This window comes from Lingula anatina, chromosome 7 (assembly GCF_051362555.1).
Source record: "Lingula anatina isolate TDL-2025a chromosome 7, LinAna3.0, whole genome shotgun sequence".
NCBI lineage: Eukaryota > Metazoa > Brachiopoda > Lingulata > Lingulida > Lingulidae > Lingula > Lingula anatina.
This window is the reverse complement of record NC_141773.1, coordinates 23,873,530-23,896,265: the sequence shown is the minus strand read 5'-3', so window position 1 is coordinate 23,896,265 and position 22,736 is coordinate 23,873,530. Positions and strand designations below refer to the sequence as shown.

The 22,736-nt window shown below is 38.0% G+C and overlaps 2 protein-coding genes across 4 annotated transcripts; one reads left to right on the top strand and one right to left on the bottom strand.

Moving 5' to 3' along the window:
• Positions 1-60: 60 nt before the first annotated feature.
• Positions 61-4,018, top strand: LOC106150794 (uncharacterized). The gene is made up of 2 exons (XM_013523785.2): positions 61-1,067; positions 2,220-4,018. Exons 1-2 carry the CDS (start codon positions 771-773, stop codon positions 2,784-2,786), a joined length of 864 nt encoding a protein of 287 aa, XP_013379239.2. The 5' UTR covers positions 61-770; the 3' UTR covers positions 2,787-4,018.
• Positions 3,298-22,274, bottom strand: LOC106150791 (angiotensin-converting enzyme). Of its 3 annotated transcripts, none has more exons than XM_013523780.2 (12): positions 22,150-22,274; positions 10,180-10,309; positions 9,572-9,729; positions 9,156-9,316; positions 8,645-8,886; positions 8,062-8,256; positions 7,322-7,592; positions 6,799-7,034; positions 6,396-6,540; positions 6,053-6,151; positions 5,293-5,415; positions 3,298-4,834 (listed from the first exon to the last, which is right to left on the bottom strand). In XM_013523780.2, exons 2-12 carry the CDS (start codon positions 10,283-10,285, stop codon positions 4,591-4,593), a joined length of 1,980 nt encoding a protein of 659 aa, XP_013379234.2. In that variant the 5' UTR covers positions 10,286-10,309; positions 22,150-22,274; the 3' UTR covers positions 3,298-4,590. The 3 variants fall into 3 exon arrangements, with proteins under 3 accessions (XP_013379234.2, XP_013379232.2, XP_013379235.2); XM_013523778.2 differs by lacking the exon at positions 22,150-22,274 and adding an exon at positions 20,164-20,566; XM_013523781.2 differs by lacking the exon at positions 22,150-22,274 and adding an exon at positions 12,453-12,612.
• Positions 22,275-22,736: the final 462 nt, after the last annotated feature.

Here is a 22,736-nt window from a genome sequence, read left to right as displayed (position 1 = left end):
ACAGTCACTAAATCTCGGCTCCATTGGGACGACACATGGGGAGGCGTGTGAGAGGCGGAGAGACTATTAAAAGATTAGGCGGTTTCCTTTCGTGTACGTCCGCCATATTTAGGTCGTGGCTTTGTAGAGCCATGGCTCAACTCGATGTGAATTCGGCCTATGTCAACGCCGGGGATTGACCTTTACTAGTTTTAAGGCGGGTATATCACACAAAGCCGCTGTTGTACTGCAGTAGAAACAATATGTGGAATACTATAATAGCAGCTGCTTGTTATAAAATACTTATCATCATAATTCATCATGCTGTAACCGAGGGCTACAGCATCAAGTGAAAATTGATGTAATTTAACGGTATTAGCAAAAATAGAAACCGATTAATTGTAAAAAAAGTCAGTAGTCCTCATGCACAACCCCTTTTAGCCATTCGATGTAGACGTCACACATATATGTGACTTAGACCATACTCTCAAGTGTCCTCAGTACGGTGACCTTAATGCAGTGACCTCAACAGAGTGTGTTTAAAGGAGTGTAAGCATTCGTGACTCGACACAGTCTTTACAGAACTGAAATTATTGCTGTTATCATATAAGGACCCAACATAAGGATCCTAGTATCATATTACTTTTACGAATGTGACTTGAAAAATCATTGGCCGTGTCATGTCGCACATACATATACGCATTCTAAGTTCGAATTCAGAATAAGGCTGGACTTAGTCCTTGCCGTACATTTAACGGACACAGGCACGGTTATACTGCAGTAGAAACAATATGTGGATTGCTGTAATAGCAGGTGCTTGTATCATACTTATCATCACTTTACTGTTTTTACTGGGGGCTACAACCAACGGGACCTCGCTTCCTTTATTCAGGGGACTCAGGATGAGACGCTGGGTGGAACCCCGTGACACTGTGACATGTCAAAGAATCGTGGATGACATGAGGCGTGTGTGTGTAGAGTCAGTGGGTTCAGTCCCCACACACCCCATGTTACACGGAGATATGGAGGCCTTGGGGAAGAGGATTGTTATGATTATCTATCACCAAGAGAAACCAGTCATGTTTAATGTGAGTAGGAACTTCATTTTAATTTAACTTAAAAGTTGCGTATTATTTACAAAGCAAAATAACATGCTGATAAATCCTTTAAAAGTTGAAATGCATCTCTCTACCGTCAGCGTACATATATGATACCTAGTCGGACTTTCCCTGGGCGTATTGACTGGCTTCGCCAAACGTGGACCCATTAACGTTAGTAGGCTACACTCCTAGGAGGGTTTAACCTCTGAGAGGTGATAGTCAAGTAGTCGCCTATTCCGTGTCTTCAATACAAGAATTGAAATTTTTGCATCTATAAAGATTTTTCGTTATTTGTGCTCCCATGGGACTTGAGTAAATGTTGCTTGGTTGCCACTTTGGCAGCTTTAGGCAACTATAACACTGGGTTCCCATATCTAGATCGATCCAACAGGATCGATCCATCTCCAAGTGGTTTCTCGCTAAATTGCTTTCACCTTAAGCGGCTTAGATGTCTGGCTCGCCTACTGAAGCTATTAAACGATAAATGATTACCCCCTAGCAGCTTCAGTAGGCATGACAGACATCTAAGGCGCTCAAGTTGATTGCAATTTAGCGAGAATCCCCTTGGAGATAGATAGATCCACAGTTAGTGAGATAGGGTCTGGGAATGGTCCCTAAATAACCAGGATGACCGCCAATTCCAATAGAAATATTCACCTTTGCATAATAAAGGAACTTGATCTTTGCTACCACCATTTCAGCCCAACCATGCTCCAGAAACGTTTAAATGGAAGTCCTTTTAATGTTTTGTAATCATTTTGGTACCTTGTGGCAAATCCATAAAGACCACCAAGCGCCAAAGGAATGATATTTTTTAGCTAGAATCGGCTTAAAAATTAAATTATTTCACTTTTCAGACGCATGTCATCTCAAAATACAAATTTTAAATATTCGCTGATTGACACCTGAGAGCAGCCCCCTGAGTAGACTCCACGTTGCCCTAGCTTTTGTCGGAGAACCATTCAATTCCAATACACACAAACACCAATTTTGAAATACCTCAAAATGAACAGAAATTTTAAAACTGAAAGTGCATTAATCTTCCATAGAAACTCTAACTCTCTATGTAAAATGCATTTTCAGATTTTGACATGGTAACTACATCTGAATTGCGTAATTGTGTCAGACTTCAATTTTCAGGCAATTTTGAAGGTTGACGGCATTGTAGGCTACGACGTCCCTATTTTCTACGTTGGTTTGGTGATGGTCGTAAATCAGATGAAACGAAAAGGTCTTCAGAAAATCACTATACTCAACGTTTTGTTACTTTTTCTCAACTATCGCATTACTACATTTGACCTCACGGATGCTGGTCGCTCTGCTAGTGGTCTCCGCCTAGCTAACGACTATCTGGACAACCCATACCCGAACTACAGGAAACCTGATTTGACGCCAAGTTCAGAGCAGGTGCTTGTTGCCAAGCACGTAATCCTCAAGCACAAACCAGACTTAGGTAGTAGTCCAGCTGCTACTTTAAATGTCCAATCTTTCGTGTTGGAAAATACTCTGGCAGAAGAAAAAGGCGGCTCGGCACAACTGGTTAACGCAATCCAGGATGGCAGGAGTAAAAATGATGAAATCAACTCATTTTTGAAGTCACGCGTTGGAGGCATGCAAAATGACGCATTGTTCTGCATCGGGAAAGCTAGGCTTATTAGCGGAATCCTTACTCTGGGAAAGAGGTTTTTTGAGAGAAAGCGGGTTTGACGCACTTTGAATTTGAATGAAATATTGAACCAACCACGCAACAGCTTTAACATGAAATCTTGCGGGCTATATATATGAAATCAACACATTTTTGAAGTCACATGTTCGAGACAAAATGACTCGTTGTTTTGCATCAAGAAGCCTGGGCTTGTAAGCCTAATCTTTTCACTGGGAATGATCAGGTTTGTTAAAAGGGAGATGATTTGGATATTATGAACATAGCCAACATGAGGCAGTATTTCTTGTTCTGGAAATTCCTTGAGGAAATTGGTGATAACAATGCCTGATATGACGGCTGGAGTAGAACATTAGAATTATTGCATTTATGACATCACAGAAAGGATATCTACCCATTGATGTTTTCTTTTCCCCGGAAAATCTGGTTTGAATTTGTATTCTTTCTCGTAGCATTATGTTAGTGCATATCCTAGTCTCAACTTCTTTAAACAATTAAATTGCATTTTTTGTGTCGGTAACGGGCATACAATTGATAAGTAATGTCATAGATTGATTACCCTCCTTTCCATCATTTTATTGCTGAATAACAATTTTGTTTATACAGATGAAGTAATCATCCATTAATACCATAAATATAAAAATGCAATCATTTCAATCTGCACCTTTAAATATTGAATATGTATTATCTTGTTTTTTCTGAATAAAGTGAAACCTTAATCTTAAAATAAGTGTAACAAGAAATAATGATACTTCAATAGTGAAAATATATTTAACAATTTAATTATTTCACTTAATGCCACCACCGCTGGCAGATCTGGTTCTTCCACTCTGAACTCAATAACATTTGCAAAGTAGATTTCAAATTAATCATTAGCTAGAAATAAATCAAGTTCGTCGTGAAATCACTAATATTATGAAATCAATAAATTATGAATGAAACTTTGCCTACTAAATAAAACTATTCTGTATATATCCCAGGTAGCATTTTAAACTCTTTTAAATATGTAGAACAATTCTTTGAACTTCCAAGCTACATTATCAAATACTACTGTCACAGCACTCTCTTTGACTTTAACCTACTAACAAAATAACTGGAGTTAAACACGACAGTTGTAAGATTAATACATGCCGTGTGATCAACGAGAAATCTATAGACGGGATTCTCAAAATTATGTGACCATTTTGATTCCAAGATATTATTCAAATACATTATCTTTCATTTAATGGACGTAATAACTTGTTTTAAAGTTCATAAAATTTGATGCAATTACAAAGATTAACAGGTTTTAATGCACATTATTCCAGATATATTAGTAGATCTGATTATTTTACTCAACCTGACCACGTCTTGAAATGATATATTACGTTTCAAAATATTTTTAGTTCTACCTCGCCTTGCAAGCACCTAATGTGTTGATATAGGTCTATTTGCCATCCTGAACAAGGCTTTTTCAAATTCTGGTAACATTAACAGTCACTTTTGTTGAATTAAAATTGTCGAATTTTGCTCCAAACTGCAAGCGTCCCTTAATGGTGTAAAGTATCAAATGGAAATAATAATAATCATAATTTGTATAGCTATATTTTGGATATACAGCTTTCGCCACATATTGCACTGACAGTTGCAGGACATGAAGGTCACATTACGTGTGGGAGGAGATTAATGCCACCCAACCCAATATATACATATCTGAGGGCTTTTTATGTCTTTGGTATTATGAGAAAATATGTCTGATTGCGTCCTGCGCTATGAAAAAATATACCATTTTCCTAATTTGCTAATTTCCTTTTGTAATTTTTTTTTCATCAATATGGTAACGTTCCTCTAAAAATAATCCAGACAAAGCTATTGACTATCTAATTCTTCAAATAAATGCTGTAATTCTTCTAATGCGTCATCCTGTAGGCCAGCCATAAGATCTTCGGAGTTTTCTTCCCATCCTATGATTTCATTCTTGTTTTCCTTCACCAAGAAATCTTGAAGAGGCTTGAAATATTCCAAGATGGCGGATGGGTCAATCTCGCGCTGTCCTGTCAACACTTCCATGGCATCGGGCCAAGGTCTGCTGGAACCCAGGCTCAACATTTTTCTAGAAAAAAATAAGGGAATGATATTGAATATTGCAGAAAAACTAAAACAAGATAATTTCTCATAAATTAAGAAAAGTTTTAAGCCCGTCACTAAATAAGTGAACCTTTGAGTTTTTCTTCCTCACCGATTTTTATTTTCTTCTGGGCAGTATGTGATACACTGTATTCAACAGCCACTCAAATATTTAATAATTTCTATGACTGAAAAATGGCAAAATTAGAAATAAAATGAGTTAGTTTGCGAGTTTTTTTACTTTTTTCTCTTCTTCAACGATTTAAACATAGATACTCAAATGTTTAAATACTAATATCGCGACAACCTCATGTAGCTGAAGTGCGCCACCTTGCTTAATAAAAAGATGCTATTCTGTGTTATTTGCTGTTACATAGTACTAGCGTAGAGGCTTTAAACCAGCGACTGCACTGGAAGAGTGCAGCAGGCTGTTGAGGTACTCACTTCAGTTTCTCCCCAGCTGCCGTAGACTGGTAGATGTCGCAGTGGTGTATGGGGCCAGTATGACCGGCGGCGTCACATAGAGCTCTCTGGAACTGAAACTGGATCAGGAAACTGACGAAATACCTGGAAAAGTAAAACATAACATCTTCTGTCAGTTAGTGACATTAAAGGGATAATAACTCTTCGTTTTAGCCAAATAATTAATTTTCCTGGAATAAACAACAATTTTCCCATACTTACCAATGGTTAATGAATCCATTTTTACATTCAAAGTTAGTCCCTGTTTTTTTATTTATTTATTTTTTTTTTTTTTTGTTAAAATCTCTTAAGAGATTTTAACAGAGTATAGCCAGCAATGAAGGTCACGTGGTCTAAAGACGAGCTCAGATATCAGAATAATAGCTATAACTGTCGTTTTTGTGGTAAAACAGAATAAATTATATTTCTATGAGTTATTCACAATGTTTTTATTGTGAAATATATATCTCATACAAAGAGTTATTATCCCTTTAATATTCCAATGAACCATTAGTCGCTTAAACCTTCAAAAACATTGGAATAAAAATCAGGTCAGATATCTGCCGTTTGAATAAAAAGGTTAATCTGCTGCAAACGGCGCTAACGCGTTCCGTTTCTAAACATTTATCAAATTGATACACCTAAAAGAAAAGGGATTATTCGAAACCCTACACTATAAAAACCAATTGTCCAAATACTTTTCAAAATGATACCCCACTCCTCCTTTAATTGACTTCCTTACCTAATATACGGAACATTAGCTGGAACATGGAACTTAGCACCAGGGTCAAAGTCCAGATCAGAACGTGGCACAGGGGGAGCAATACCTTGATAGCGTAACCTTTACATGAAATCAGAAAACATTCACCTGTTCATTTATGAATAAAGTTTAAAGACATGACGAATTAGTATAATTAAGACTTTGAAATCATACTTTGAATGTTCAAAATGTAAAACCGCAATGTATTTTGTTTTGACATCATTTCGGATCATTACAAAACACATAAATCAAAAAGAATGCGCTTTTAAACTATTAATTAAAGTCTATCAAATGACAGAAAATGAGTGGTGCCAGTCAATGTTACCTGAGGTCCCACCACTTCTGGTTATAGTTAGAGGCGTTAGTGTGCCCCCTGAACACATCCCACCGCCACTTGTCAATTAGGAGACCAAATGGTAAAAATGCCAGCTTCTGTAGCGCCATCTTCATCAGGAAATTCAAGTCTTGCTCTGTTCAGAAAATAATGTACTGGTACAGCACTGGTTATGAGCAATAACACTATGTCGATATTAGTGTACAGTTACACTTATTCATAAAATATGAAATCGCGTGTAACGAGACATTTAACGTCATTCAGACCTTTATTTTGCCTGAATTAAAAGGATAACTAGCGTTTGACAGTAAGTATAGCTGAAGAAATGTGCTCTTAAAAGAAAATCTTGTTAATACCCGTGAATGATTCCTTCAAAGCCCTGAAATCAACTTACTTTCCCTTAATTCCTTATCATCCCCAATATCATCCAACAATTTCAACTTATGCAGATGTTCGGGGGTGGCTACAGACAAAGCAATGGTGTCTCCCACTGCCTCATGGAACCCTGCATTGGCGCCGTTCCTGTAGATATCCGGCTGGTGAGAGTACTGCATGTAATACTGGACGTGGCCCATCTCGTGGTGGATCACGTACAGGTTGTCATAATCTATCTCAGTACACATCTTTATTCTGAAACAGTATTAATTTACACCCTAGATAATACAAACTAATGCTGACCTTACAGGTGTATCAATTGGAAAATAGGGCAGGTAAAATGCAATGGCAATCGCCTGCTAAGAACTTTATCTTTGGTTTCACTAGTACTATATTCCTTGACAATATAAATCGAACGTGCAATTTCTGTCTCCCGTTTCTCTACTTTCCAGACATACCGCGACATTTACTGTTGAATAAGATTTAAGAGTTATCATGAGCTAACAGCCGTTTCTCAAAGACCGTACTAGTTTAGCCATTACCTATAATCGCTGGCATTGTGAAAATCTTCCGCTGAGGCGTGGCACTGGACTTCTCTGCCGTCTGTGGGTTTGACTACCATTGACTTTTCCCAGAACTCTTTTGTCATGTTATCCATGCCGAGAGAACAAAAGAACGCCTCGGCTGTTTTAAACATCTTTTGCACGGTGTAGTTTTGTTTCTTCAAGGCACTGGTGACGTCAACACTTGGCACATTGGGATATGGTTGCAGCAAGTCTAAGATAAGGTCCCATTGTTGTGCCCACATGTTACCTGAAATAAAACGCATCATAAGCTCCATCACATCCTACCAATGGGTAATACAGGATTTAAACAAGTAGAAAGAACAACTTTTCCATGATACGTAGGGCAAAGCGTTAGCGAAACTGCTGTCGCTAGCTAAACTCAATTTGGGAGGTAGCCCATGAAATGGTGAAGGACGAAGCTAAGTGGGTCCGCCTTGCTCAAAAAAGTGACTATCTGACTCACGTCACTGACGCTCATGCTCTGTGTCAAATTTGCACAATTCTGACTTGCCACATTATTCTTGTTTTAAACCTTTCCAATGTGGATAGAAATGACCAGTGATTAAAAGTGATGTGAAACAATAATGCAAATACTACACAAAATATGTCCGTCACTAACGTGACTGAGAGCGTCCCTTTAATGGAAGTACCCCTGTTTCTGCTCTAAGCAATTCTGGCGTATAAGCACCATGTCCAATGCAGATGAGGTCACTCACCCAGTAAATGCGCCGGGATAGGGCCAGTTGGACTGACATATTTCTCTCCGTACTGGTTTATCAGCTTCCTCCTCACGTACGCGTGAAGCTGTTGGTATAAAGGCTTCACTTGGTCGAACAGGCCGTCAACAATCTTATCTAAATTTTTGTCTTCAAAATTCGAAATTCTCCAAAACTCTCCCATATCAGCAAAACCTGAAAATTCAATAAAATCAAGTTTTTACAAAATGAGAATATTAGGCAGAAAATCGTCTAGAAATCAAACTACCGACTCGTCTGAGAAAAGGCATATTCTAGAAAAACATAAAAAGTTCGTAGAGCTCTACAAACCGTCGTAAAATTTAGAACTGAGTAAACATCAGTTTTGAATTCTGTATTCAAAATATGGCACTCAAATACTCGTTTAATTGTGAATACATATATTATATCTCTCACTTAATATTTAACAAAATTGTGTGTGTGTACATGTACGTGTGTGTGTGTGTGTGTGTGTGTGTGTGTTTCGGTGTGTGTGTTTGTTTGAGTGTGTTTTACCTTAAATCTTCAGTCTTAGCATAGAGTTATTTTCTAAACGAAACCATACCGTTCTCCTTTGCCGCCTTATTTTGAAAGACAACAAACTCCCGGTAGAGGTCCCTAATGGGCGGCCCAGTGACGTCACGCCAGCTCTTCCAGGCCCACAGCAGCTCGTCATAGTCTCTGCTGGTCATCATCAGGTTGACCAGGTCCGGTTCCAGCGGAAGGCAGCTGGCCTCGGAGTGGGGCCGGCACACTTTGCCTTTGTCGTATATACTTTCCATCTGAGACAGCAGGTAGGACATGCGTCTGGAAGGAAATTGTCTTTTATAATGGCATATTGTATTGTATATTGTTATGGTGTTGGATACCTTTCATATGGAGAAACCTGCAGATCACGATATCTGGCGAAAGAACCAAATGAAGAACACAACACGACTGTTCAAAAGTATCACATTATTTAGAGTATTAATTGTCAAAGCACCGTATTTATAAGTGACGTCATAAATTATCCATTGTGACGTCATCAATGTTTGCCAGGCAACCCAGTGGATAAGACTGTTTATAAGATTACAAACCTAACGTCGGCATCGTCCCGCAAACTTGCATCCATTGTAATGAGTTTAAACTGCCGGAGAGTGTCTTCGGAAAATTTAGACGTCTTCTTCTTCAACCATTCTCTGGCTTCCTGGGCCTTCTTTCGATTCCATTCCGCTTGTTCAACCTGATTATTCTCAATCTAATTTGAAGGTAAAGATTTGTTTGTTACGTAATAACAAAATTTTCTAACTGGGTCAGTAAGAGTGACGACATTAACCGGATCAGAAAGAGTAGCGTCATTAACCGGATCAGTAAACGTATTGATGCGATCAGAGGAAAATGAAGTTAACTTTTTTAACGGCACAGAGAGAGAGGGTCAGAGAGAGCGACAAAGAGATGCATTTTAAATCATTACGAATATTGTAAAATTCACCATAACGGACAACATCCTTACCTTTTTAGCGTTTGCATTGGATATGTTAGTTTCGTAGTTCCAGTTCAGATTGCACGCTATCCCTGACCTCACGGCCAGCTTCGTGTTGTAGTCCTTCAGCCAAGCTTCAGCCTTTTCTTCAACACCAGCGTCAAACTTGCCATCAGAGAACTTGTCAACTGTAAACAGAGCATTTCATGTCAGTGTTCGACATCCTTACGTTTGATACCACAGTTACGTCTAGTTACGCACAGTTACGCACAATTATCCCTTGGTCGTAATTTACAGTTACCCAACAGGTTATGTTACAGCAGACATCAACTAATATTACAAACATCATATTAAGTTAAGAAACTTATGATAAAGAGAAACATATTATTTGAAAATCGGATAACCACCAACAAAAATGTGTATTTTTATTTAGTTGCTTGTACCATAGTTACCTTTAAGGACAATTATTTACGTCAAAAGGATGGAAGATTGCATCTTTGTCGATAGCAACAGAATAAATTGCAAACATAAAGAGAGGACAGTCATGTTGCAGATATACAGTTAAAAGCTTTGTATCTAGGAAATCCTTTATCATATATCATGCAATAAATTTCCATTCTATTAATAACATGCAATACCTTTGAAAGCATCTTCCAGCATATCTATTAACTGTTCCCGGAGTTCCTCATCAGACCGACAGAGGGCACCAGTTACCAGCAGTAGAGTGAAGATTGCCAGCCTCATTGTCGACGTCTGTCAGCCACAGCTCTGGAAATGAAACACAAGTGGATATATGAAAACCAACCTGAAAGTAACAAAGTGAGGAGTTAAAACACACATTAAGCACACAAACTAAAGTCTGTTGAACTTATCTGAGCCTAAGTGATGATTTATCATATTGTAATAGATAATTGCCATGAATTCATGTCGCATAAAAAAATCAAAATTACAACCTCCAAATAAAATTTGCCGCCAGTCAACCACCTTGCCACAACTTATCATCGCGTTTATTCTAGATGTCAGAGCGCCGACTAAGCTCGACAGGATGGCAGAATTTGTAAAACCATCGCCTACAAGTGGACTAAGAATCTTTCATTTTCCCAAGATTGTTACAGTTATATGGCGAATCTCAGATAAAAAGAATCAAAGGTTGGTTTACCCCAGGGAAATTCGTTTAGTATGAGTTTTTGCGGGAAAGTATGTGTGCATGTTTTGGAAGAGCAAAATTTCATATGTTCTAGTACACATGACATTAGCCTGTAGCATTTATTAATTAAAGTTTTAATTCATTTTGGATTCCATCTTCATCCTTGCCCGATAACTGAAAAAAATATTTCCAAAGAGTAAACATAATTGTCTGCATATGATAACTCCCTCATGGAAAGCTTTACATGTACAAGAATAGTAAGCATAAAGGTGTACGAATATATGTACGTGTTCGCAAATATGTTTTGAAATCATCTTTTCGGAGGTAGAAATGCCAAAAACCTCGCTTAGCAAAGAGGATGTCTTTTGCAAAAAAATTAATACTAAAATGTAGGGAATGGTACACGAACCAGTCGATGAGGTTTGGGCACAAAGAGAATATTTGCCTCAAACCCAATCAGCTGCCTTGACCTTGACAAAACCACTGAAACCACCTGTTTTGGTTCCCTGCGTCAGTTCGTTACCATGATTACTATTTTCTTCAGCTCACATCTCAAATGCACCACATATGTCAACGTTTTCAAGTGACAAAGAGAGACAAACAAAAAAAAACAGATATTCATTTTACAATGATTGTATTCCTGTCTATATTTATATGCACACAATGCAGCTATGGGAGCACCTGTGGGTGTTTTCGGCGGGAATGAGGACACGCACAAGCTAGTAAATTTATAGATATCACGAACATTGCGTAACATTAAAGAAATAACCTGCACTACGTTACGGCTCAGATTGCGGTACACACAATACATTCACCATGTGGTAATTGCGGTTTTACTTTCCCTGTATTCCATGTTCTGTCCTATTGTATCGCTTAGTTGGGCAGATCAGCTACAAAAGAAGTTTTCGTTGAAAGGAAACGCAATTCCGTGTTTATGTTTTCCGAACGCCCCATTCTAAGAAACAAAAAATAGCCAATTTATCGCTACGAAATTTCTTGCGGCGTGAGTCATGCTCTAGACTGTCGCAGCGTTGTCTCACGAAAGTCTTCCTGGCTTTCTCCCCTGGAGACGGATTACCGGGAATCAAAGTTTTAAGCCTGAGTAAAATTTATCTTTTCATGCATACATTTGTTATCTGTTACTACTACATTAATGTAATATCACAGGTTATGTACAAAATGTGCTTGGTTACAAGCATTTTCAATCTAATTACACAAATGACATGCAATTTCTTACAAGTCACATCACAATTAGTAGGCTATAACAACTGTGTGTACATCACCTAACAAGAGCATCAAGCAGTGGCCAGAAGGTACCAGACTAATGTTATCTTATAAGGGCGGACAAGATTTACTTAGGTCTATTCACCAGTTGGTAGAAGGACGAGAGACCGACGACAAACTGTCCAGCCAGGCTGTAATATGTACACTATAAAATGTCGCCCTGTCCTGAGTTTCATAGACTTGGTTCGGCAGAGCCAGATTGATGGTGGTGGTAGATATCTCGAAGCTCGTGGTGTGCAGTTATATGCCCTTCTACCAGCAAGCCACATGGTGCAGAAACAAAAGACACACTTCCAGCCCTACTTCATAGCCTATATCATAATTTTAATTAAAATTAACCATAACACCGAACGCCAAGCTACCCCCATCGTTCCACTGGCGTGCCCCAGTCTAGTACCAAACCTATGACCTCCGGCTCCGGAGTCCCGCCATCTGCCCCGTAACACAATGATGTGTGAGACCTTTATTTTTTTTACTTACCAACATAAAATGAAAAATATTAATTAATTTGAAATACTCTGCAACTCCCTTATCTTTGTTTGGCTGCCAGTTATGCAATTTTACCAAACCGTCTAGGATATGGAAACTGAGTAGAAGAGCGTCTTTATACACCAGGCCTGGAGGCACTCAAACATAACTAACGGTAGAATGAGATAACTACTTATCATGGATATAAACCATTTGATTGGTTTCCAATACCACCACTGAACTGTGTCGAGTTGTACATGTTAAACCGCATTAGGATTCACACATCATACTAGCTGGGTCGGTCCAACTCTGCGGGGAATTCTCACTAAAGTGCCATCAGTGGAATAAGCTTAATTTTCTGACACGCCTCCTCGAGAAGATCGGTCAGTTAAATAGCGTGTCCTGATTAAGCTGATTACATTGATTGCACTTTAGCAAGAATCCCCCACAAAGTGGACCGATCCCGCTAGTACGACGTGTGAATTTGAATGCGCCCTCTCTGATATTAGTTCCACCTCTTTCACTCTCATGCTGCAAACCACTTAACTCAAGGTAGGGCAACTCAAAATATGGAGATCTGTTCTCTTTCACCTGACTGAATACGGCATATCACCCACGCATTATATGGCATCAGAGAACTGATTGCAATAACGTGGAGATAAAGAACGAAAGACAAAGCAAAGACAGCCATATTAGTTCTCATAAACTAATAGCAGCTTCAAGAGCACTGTCACACGAGAGAGCAAGGCAAATCTGTCATTTGTGTTTGATTGGCAATTGTTATCAGAGCTCGTGTCTAGAACAATGAATACGGCACTCGAAACTCGAGGATTGTCGCACGTTTTCCGAGAAACCCCAAGAAAGGGATATCGCGGGAGATTCACAAGTAGTCGTCTGCCAACAGTCCTATCATACACCATATTGACAACTTTGGTTGGGCAGATGTTTGACGTAGTTTGTGAAAGCAGAGATATATCGTATGTAAAACCCAAAGTACTTGTCTATTATTCTGAATCTAGATCTGACTATCTGGTCAAAAATCGAGAGCAAAAGCTGGAGGCAATCCCAGGGATGTTATAACTGTGATATCTTTATGGAAATACACCAGGAAACCACGTGGATAGTTGAAAACCCGATATAAATCCTTCCGTTCACCTACAAACTTCAGAATTATATTGTGTAACAAAAGAATAAACAAGCACAATTCACTGCATCTTATAGTCGTTATTCATACTAGTGTAAATATGCTTCCCAAGTTTCAATCATCCTCGAATTTAGTCATGATCAAGATCGACTTTAAATTTTGGTAACACTCCACTCTTTCTAAATGAAAATATACTTATTGGAAATAAACCTGTCTTCTATACATCGTGGTATGACAAAAACATTAGATTTGTTAATGATCTACTCCTGGACTCTGACGAGTTCTATGACTTCACTGCGTTCAGGGATATCCACGGTATCGACACAAATTTTGTCGAATACCATGGAATTATCTCAGCCATAAAAGAATGGCTTGGTGGTATTCCTGAAAAATTAAGTAAAATTGCCACTCCTTTAATTCCTGATCATATATTGTTGCTGTCAGGTTGTTCAAAAGGCTCAAAGATTTATTATAAAACTTTAAGTAAAGTAGGTGTTCTTGAGATGTCAAAAGGTATGAATAAATGGAAAGAGTTGTTAAATTTGGAGGAAAATGAATGCCCGAAGATTTTCGAACTTCCTTTCACAATAACAAAAGATTCAAAGCTTCACTGGTTCCAATTTCGAATTAATCATAATATCCTTACCACAAATTAACTGCTTTTCAAATATAAAATGGTCGACAGCAGTATATGTTCCCTTTGCAAAGGAGCTGAAGAAACAACAGAGCATTTATTCTGGAATTGTGCGGTTACCCAAAAATTATTGACCGACTTGGTAGAATATATATTATCTAATACTCAAGTTACTTTACCTGTCTCAAAAAGGAATTGCTTAGTCGGCTCTACGAGCCTCTCTCCAATTATTAATCTCATTATGTTGCAATTTGAATTTTATATATATTTAAGAAGATGTTCACAGGGTAAACAAACATTAGGAGGTTTGATTTCATCGCTTAGATATCTGGTGAAAACAGATAAGTCAATCTGTCAGTACAATTCAAATATAATTAAGTTATTTTCAATTTGAAGATTTAGCGTACGACGATGTAATTAACTAAAAAGTGTTATATAGTATAACATCTCTTATGTGTGAGTGTGTGAGCGAGTGTCTGTTTGTTTGTATTTGTATTGTCATGTATTCTTGATGTATTGTGTCAATAAAAAAAAATAAAAAAAAAAAGATCGACTTTAAAGACAGACAGCGAAAGTAAAGCCTGAAGAAGTGTTTGCTTTGTCGAAAATTGGTGGCATATCATACACTGTAATTAATATGTAGGCTAATAAAATGTTTATACCTAGGGCATAAAAATGAATAAATTTAATTCTAATAGATTCTACTGTTAAATCAGGTCTTTAAAAGTAGTTTCAATGATTATATTAATTATATCACAGGATTTTCTATGATATATCTATGAATTTTCAGATTATTGGAGTGCAATTTCTAGATCCAGACCCCCCCACCACCACATAACCCCGTAGATTTCACGTAATCCACCTACTTTGATGGTCTTTGTTTGAGAAAAAAAATAGTTTCTAGGGAGAGAACTACTGCGTCTTAAATACCAAGAAACTATAAGTTTGAACATGACAGATAAATAAAAGGGTGCAACATTTTGGCTCAGTTACAATTATTTTCGTTGGCTAGACATTGGGTTTGATGAGAGACAGCAAGAAACAAACCTAACAAACACAATAAATCAGAATATATTGATAAGAAATGCGCGGAAAGCCGGATATTGAGGGTCGCCTCATACGACTAACCAAACATAATTGGCATCCTCCGCTTTCACACTACGGTAAGATATTGCCTTTTTCTCAGAAACCGCAACAAACCAGAATACAGGCACAGGAAACCCATGTCCATGGAGTAGCACTTGCTGAACACATTTCCTTCTACGACTTCTTCTAGAGCACCTGTCCACACGGAAACCAGCTACATTACCGCACATAAAACATGGAGATGATTGCCAAACACAGCAAGTATCTTGCCAAGCTAATGGCAGTCGTGAGTATGCGGCAACTGTATGGTACTGCACGGGAAAACTCGGGGAACAAAAACATAACATATCCGAGTCTGGCAGTGGCTTCAAACCACTTCAGCGAATGTGATGTGTTCACGATTTGTATATTTGTCAGTATGACCTCTTTCACAAACTAGCTTCTTTTACTAGAAAATTTTGAAAATAGAAGTAGACATTTTTCTTATAAACAACAGATTTTCCCCGATAAGTTGCGGCATCAAGTCCACACGTTCACTCACGCGCCCTACAAAATGCCGTGCAAATGCAGGATTAGCAGCTGAAATACTTTATATTATATTATATTATATTATATTATATTATATTATATTATATTATATTATATTATATTATTATTGTAAAATGAACATTATGCCTCTAATGTACATTGTAGCCGGGTATCTCTAGATCCGATGTATAAATTGCAATAAACTAATCTACATCTAGAATTGGTGGTACATGTATAATTAAGCTACGTACTGGTGATACACATATAAACTACAACTAACATGTATGAAAGTGATAGATAGTGGGGTGGCATTTGAAACTGTACAGGAACCAAGAAACCCTCACCCACACCCCATATTTCAGTCACTCCATCTCAGCCTCAGCTTCAGTCCTCCGCCATCCCCTCCCTACCAAACCCCCGCCCTCTTAAGAATGAGGGTGGAAAGATGTAATTCAAGACCCCAAAAAGCACATTTCATGCACTCAGTGCTGTCAACTCCTACAGAAATTGCAGCACTTTTCTAATTTTCCTATCTATAGAGCACAACCCAAGCCACGCCCCACTAGCGTCGGGGTATCTCTTAAGTAGGACACGAGTAAAACGCTGTGCATTTACTTGTATTCCATGATGTACCGGAGATAAACAGTAACTTGACACAGCTGTTGGTTTTCACTTCACATCTAATATAAGAAAGATAACACACATGCACGTTTACAAGAGCTGAAGAGTCGCGTGTCTTACGACATTTCAGTCCCACTTCACAAAATTCAAACATAAACACTCATAATGATATTTATATTTTTCTTCAATTTTGCCTAATTTAAGATTTCGCTGGAGTGATCTCTCCGTACCGTCTACTTATGTAACAATATTTTTCATTCACCAAACTTGCATGGTTGATTCCGTTTATTATTTTTCCATTCAGTTTAAAAACATTATCTTAGCTGCCTATAAGGCAAACGGGGGAGACATTTCTTTCAGAAACCTCCGCGTTCATACTGGCGTACAACCAGAACTAAACACGTGCTAGTAAAAGTGTAGAAGCGCAGAATCTGGCGTTACTAAAAGACAAGGTGATTGCATGAAAACTATTTCTGCTTCACGACCTGTTCCGGGATGTGATGGCAGGCATTAGTAATGATCAGTGGAAATGGATATATGGTACATTTCTCTAATTTGTAATGTGCATCCTGGAAATAGGTCATCCATGTGTGGAGGGTCGAGATGAACGTTTATGTGTGTGTGTGAGAGAGAGAGAGAGAGAGAGAGAGAGAGAGAACGAGAGAGAGAGAGAAATAGAGGAGAGAGAGAACGAGAGAGAGAGAGAGAGAGAGAGAGAGAGAAATAGAGGAGAGAGAGAACGAGAGAACGAGGGAGGGAGGGAGAGAGAGAGAGAGAAAGAGACGAGGTCAACATTTATCTGATAATAACTATAATAAATATAACTATAATATAATAAATAATAAATAACAGAACAAAGGAAGTTCACTTTTACTAATTGTAAACGATAAACGACGACAGATAATCTGACTTAAATCATAACAATATTTTTTAGATTATGAAAGGAGAGGCGGCGGGGGCAGAGGTGGGCTGTTTATTTATCTCCGAATAAATCAAAGTCTTCAGCACAGCTCGTGCAGGCTGCTATAAATGAACACATGTAACGCTCTATTTTCACTTAATTCCACTTTCCCAGATTTCTTTGTTTAGTTAAGGAGCAATAAGTCATTCTAATTGCAAGTTAGCGTCATTTCTAGCATTAGTATACATAACTTTTCCACCGCAGAACTGCGCTCGTTCATTTACTGGCAATTAAAACTATTAAACAACATGGCCAATCCCATACTAGCTCATATTTCAACTGTGTCACATCGTAACCACTCATATAAAATACAGAGGGAGAGAAAGCTGATTTTTATCAATATGAAACCAAAATAAAGACATTTTATGTTTATAACATCTTTCTTTCGAAGAAAACATGCAGGAGACAGCCCCCAGTTTTCTAAGCACAGGAATTTTAAGTGTTTTTGAACGCTGACACGTAGATTCGTGAGAATGAAAACTGAGGAGCTTTTTTCTTTTGCATTTAATCTCATCGATAAATCCGTAAAAATCAAGGTCCTGAGGAAGAATCGCTGTTACCATCACACCATGGCGCTCAACCTTATCAAAATGCAGGCAAAAATATTTCTACATAAACAACGTGGTACATAATCAGTTTAGTAATATCATTTTCACAGCTCCAAAATATGATGTCTTTGTTAAGATATTTTCTTTTCGTTATTTCTGTTCATCGTGGATCGCACAGAACGCGCGCTTTTTACAAATATTTCCCAACTTGCTTACTTGGAATTAAAGAAAGCTTAGATATTATTTCTGACAGCCAAAACGCTACATGCCACGTGAAAATGTTGAAGTTCACAAGTATACGTACTATGATACACTAAACCTGACCCCTGCGATAAGGTCCACCGACATCTCAAATAAAGAAACAAAAATAAATTGAATACTTCTCTGTGATCAACCCCGACAAAACCAGAAACTGGGGCATTGCAATTTTTGATTATAACAATTCTTTGAGCCAAGTGAATTTTGACCTTTTTTTACAAAGATGTCATTGGTTTCGTAATAGTGCTACACTTAAGTCTGACACAAAACACCGCCATTGGGAACTGCAGCAGCTTCATATTAATTCAATTCAGTAAATTGAGTAAATTTCAAAAATTTTACCCCCGTCTGCCGTTCATGCGCCCCCCCCCCCCCCAAGATCCTCAAACCACAGCTACTTGTAACTTACACAGATACGTGTAACTTAACCCTCGAGCACACTTTCAATTCATCGATTACACTCATTTCTTCCCATGTGTATCATGGTCAACGATATCATAAAATTGATCTACGTATACATCTGATAACTAGAATGTTGACAACCCTATAGACAGTCGCACGCGAAGTACATTTCCTCGTCAAATTTGACGTTTGATCCGTGATGGAAAATTAGCTTTATCATATCTTATCATTGTCAATACATAACCCACCAGTTGCTCATTTTCTTCACTACCACGCCGCGTATTCTTACGTTGGACGTTTTAAGTGATTTTTGTCATTCGGCATTTCATGGGTCGTGGTTGCCATTCACCCCTAACCTGTCATTATTTCCAAGACGCTAACCTGCCAATTTTCAGACACTTAACACAGCTTGTCTGTGGACTACACTTGTACATGTATAAATACGGATAGATGACGATGTGCTATATACTGGTGTTAGTTTTACCCGCTGATGGGAGCGGTACAATGTTATTACGTCTTGAGCCCATATGACCAGTAATTAAAGAAAATATGTAAATGTAAAATTTAGAGGAAAACATGAATAAATAAATAAATAAATAAATAAATGTCCAATTATATGTCAATCCTAACAGCCATCATGCGCGGATAAAACGTACAATTGTATATCTGATGACAGGCCTCGCAAATTAACTGGATGGATGCTTATTTATATAGGTTAGATGAGAGAGAGAGAGAGAGATGATATTTTACTGTCATAAGCGCCTCTCTCCAACTATTTCATTCAAAGATGAGTTCTCAAAAGTTACATGTACACGTATCATCGATTTCACTCAACCAAACAACCAGTCTTCAGCGCCCGTATTTACATTTTAAAGCACGCTTTCAAGTCCCATACTGAATACATAAAAGCGTAAATAAAACTCTAAGTCTGTTATAACCCGTTCTACAATTTTGTACAAAATTCTGTCATTAAATTCAAGGTCGTGATATTGGGCATCTTTTTCTCTATAAATTAGGGATGCTTATGTTATTTGAACGCAGTAGAGAATAACAATGAACAAAGGACATATATTCAGGTCGTATACAATGTATGTTTATACTACGAATATATATACACACACATATATGCTGTGGTATGCGGGCTGCCTCATTGACAACGAGTACATACGCTGTCCTGTGATGGAGAACTAAATACGTACACTGCATATTACACGTGAATTAATAGTCTGGCCGGGTCTCTATCTCTCTATATATAGACACCACATAGACACGTACCCGTGCTTGGTTAACATAAGACTTCCTCTTTTTCAATATTTAAACCAAGACCCAGAAACATTACATATAGTTTTAAACAATACTTCAGCAAACTCCAAGATGCCACTAGTATGTAAAATAATGGGACAATTTAATAACATATAATCATTAAGGACGATAAATACCGCGGGAGCACTGACTATGCCACTAAACGTTCACCACCCCAGCAGCCCTCTCCTATTTCACCAGTTACACTAATATGGCGGCTGTCACCCTGTTCGACTCACCTATTAGTAATGTGACACGTCGTGGCTCTGGTCCAACCCCTGAGGCACCCGATGTTAAGGAGCCCGATGGCGTTCGATCCTTGTGTTCTAAAATCGAACGTATCACCTTGATGCGCCTCGACGTTTGTCAAAGTTTTTGTCGTGATATTGTTAGATAAACTGTTCGACAGCTGTGTCTCCTGCGTTCGTGTCACTCCATCTCCAGTTGACTTTTAACTTCACAAGTAAGTGGGTGAGACTTGAAACACCTGGTGTCGCCAGAGAAGTTCTCGTTCTCAACACGCAGCTGATATTCTGTTGTTAAGTCATGTTAAGACGGTGGACCTCGCGGGCCTACTTGCTGTGTTCACTGTGTTAAGCTCGTACTTGGGGAGAAGCAACAGGTCGCGTGACGTCACGGAGGATTAGAATAACAATAATTAATTGTCATCATAGCGGGTATGGGACGAAGTAGGTTTTAACGCGTGCCATGGGGTGAAAGCACGGTCGTAGCTCAGTGAAAACTGTGCTCTAATTTCGGTTTCCGGTTTTTATTATTTTTCTGTTTTTTATTATTTTTTTGTGGTTTCATTCAACCGTCAGGCAAAATGTTTTAGCATTAGGCCTACAAGTGAACAGATGCCGTTGTTTAGAGAAAACGTCCATTAACGTCCGTTTTCCGGTATACGATATTCCTGTTTAGACATTCTACATGGATAAAAAATTAATGCTTTGGTGGAAAAATAGAACATTATTTAATGAAAAGGTGTGTTCTTTCTAAGGCTCCAAATAGGTCAAGCTGAAATAAAGAGAAATTACTAATTCCTGGTACTTGTTTATGTGAGCTTAAGTAATTTTATACCTTATAATCCAGTACAGCTAACCGACCATCTCTCTCTCTCAGGCCAGTCCCAAACACCGAAATTCTTAGTAAGTTCAGACATTATTGATACAATCATTCACGAACGCAATCGATCCTAATTTTGCGGATTTTTGTTTGTTTGTTTGTTTTTATTTTTATTTATTTGTTTGTTTGTTTTTTTCGAATCTATATTTTCAAATGAAAAAAAAATGATTTCGGTATTAGTTCGATAAGTGACAGATTTTTACAATGGAACCCAGAAAAAAAACTAGAAAGGCATGACAAGCTATATATATGGTTGTAATAGGAGTGCTGGTATTTTGAACTTAACATCATAAGGAAATTAACTGATTATTCTCAGGACGACTCCTCCTAGCAACCAGTACCATCTACAATCTAGCTGATCAAATTCAACCAAGTCTTCTTTTCAAAGAATGCAACACGATACAGCAAAGATTATTTTAGGAGAGCGCTATTGTTTACTGTCTCAAAAGATGAACAGATAACCAACTTTTAAAATAGATTTACGAGAACAGTGCATGAGACGGAGACGCAGTGCATGAGGTCGGGGAATCGCACGATCAAATGTTTAAATGTACCTATACTGACATACTTAGAGGGTCCCATTGGGTGATTTCGAAAAGCCACTTTTTATTTCCCGAGATGAGTGAAACGTTCATCATATTTAGCGTTGTATGCGAAACATCCCATTCCCGTTTCACGTGAAAGCGGCTCTTCATTCATTCCCCTGTGTGACACGGAGTCCTTATACCCGGTGATGAGTGATTTTCAAGATCTTCAACTCGCATAATTAGTGAGATATGAACGAAGTTTTATCCACCATGATACGGTGACTTTATGAATTGGTGACTTTATTTCCCGTGAACTGTGATCGCTACCCCCTCTGCGCATGGGGCCCTCAAATTATAATTTTCAGGGGTAATACATAGGATGTATATGTCTCTGCCTACATTCCTCACTACATTTGTTGTTGTGTAGAACAAGGTAAACACCGTTAAAGTCTTGTTATAGGAGACCTGTAGCAAATAGCACATTAATCTGACAACAGCACCAGCCAGATTTATGTATGTAATTACCACACTCGACCAAACTTAGGCTGATGAAACAAGATTAAATATACTTACCCCGTGTGGTTTTTCATTTCTCTGTCGAAGATGATACTCCAAGACAACTGATTATGATTATGATGAAAATCCTAATTATGACGTCAAAGAGCTTAGGTCAGGTGCAGAATAATAACGTTATGTCATTGCTGAGCCGGGTTGTGACGTAAGACGTCATGACGAAAACTTGGGCGTAACAAGTTTTTAAATCTCCGGTTTACACATCGATTTTGAACACGTCTTTGCACGCCTGGCTCACGTAGATCACTCAGTTGCCCGCACTAACACAGTGCCAGAAAACTTTTGCCATATATATATATATATATATATATATATATATATATATATATATATATATATATATATATATATACAAAAGATAAAGGAAACGAGGGATGATTGAAGTGCGATTCCCCTTTCATCGTTCACGGAAATAAGTAATAAAGAGGTCAATAGTAATTTAATAATTATTATTATTATCGTGGTTATTTTATTTATATTTATTTATTTAGTAACTTAACGTTGGATTGTGCATGCACTAAAATGGAACTTTTATGTAGATATCCAGTGACTTCTGAGGCGAGAAACACAGCCTCTATATTTAGAAT

Bases quoted from the DNA above. Each gene is read 5' to 3' on its own strand.
- LOC106150794 (XM_013523785.2), top strand. From the start codon at position 771: ATGTGGATTGCTGTAATAGCAGGTGCTTGTATCATACTTATCATCACT. The intron at 1,068-2,219 runs GTGAGTAGGAAC...TTCAATTTTCAG, and splicing joins AGAAACCAGTCATGTTTAAT to GCAATTTTGAAGGTTGACGG.
- LOC106150791 (XM_013523780.2), bottom strand. From the start codon at position 10,285: ATGAGGCTGGCAATCTTCACTCTACTGCTGGTAACTGGTGCCCTCTGT. The intron at 9,317-9,571 runs GTAAGGATGTTG...CCTTCAAATTAG, and splicing joins CCAATGCAAACGCTAAAAAG to ATTGAGAATAATCAGGTTGA. The intron at 7,593-8,061 runs GTGAGTGACCTC...GTTTTATTTCAG, and splicing joins TATCCCGGCGCATTTACTGG to GTAACATGTGGGCACAACAA.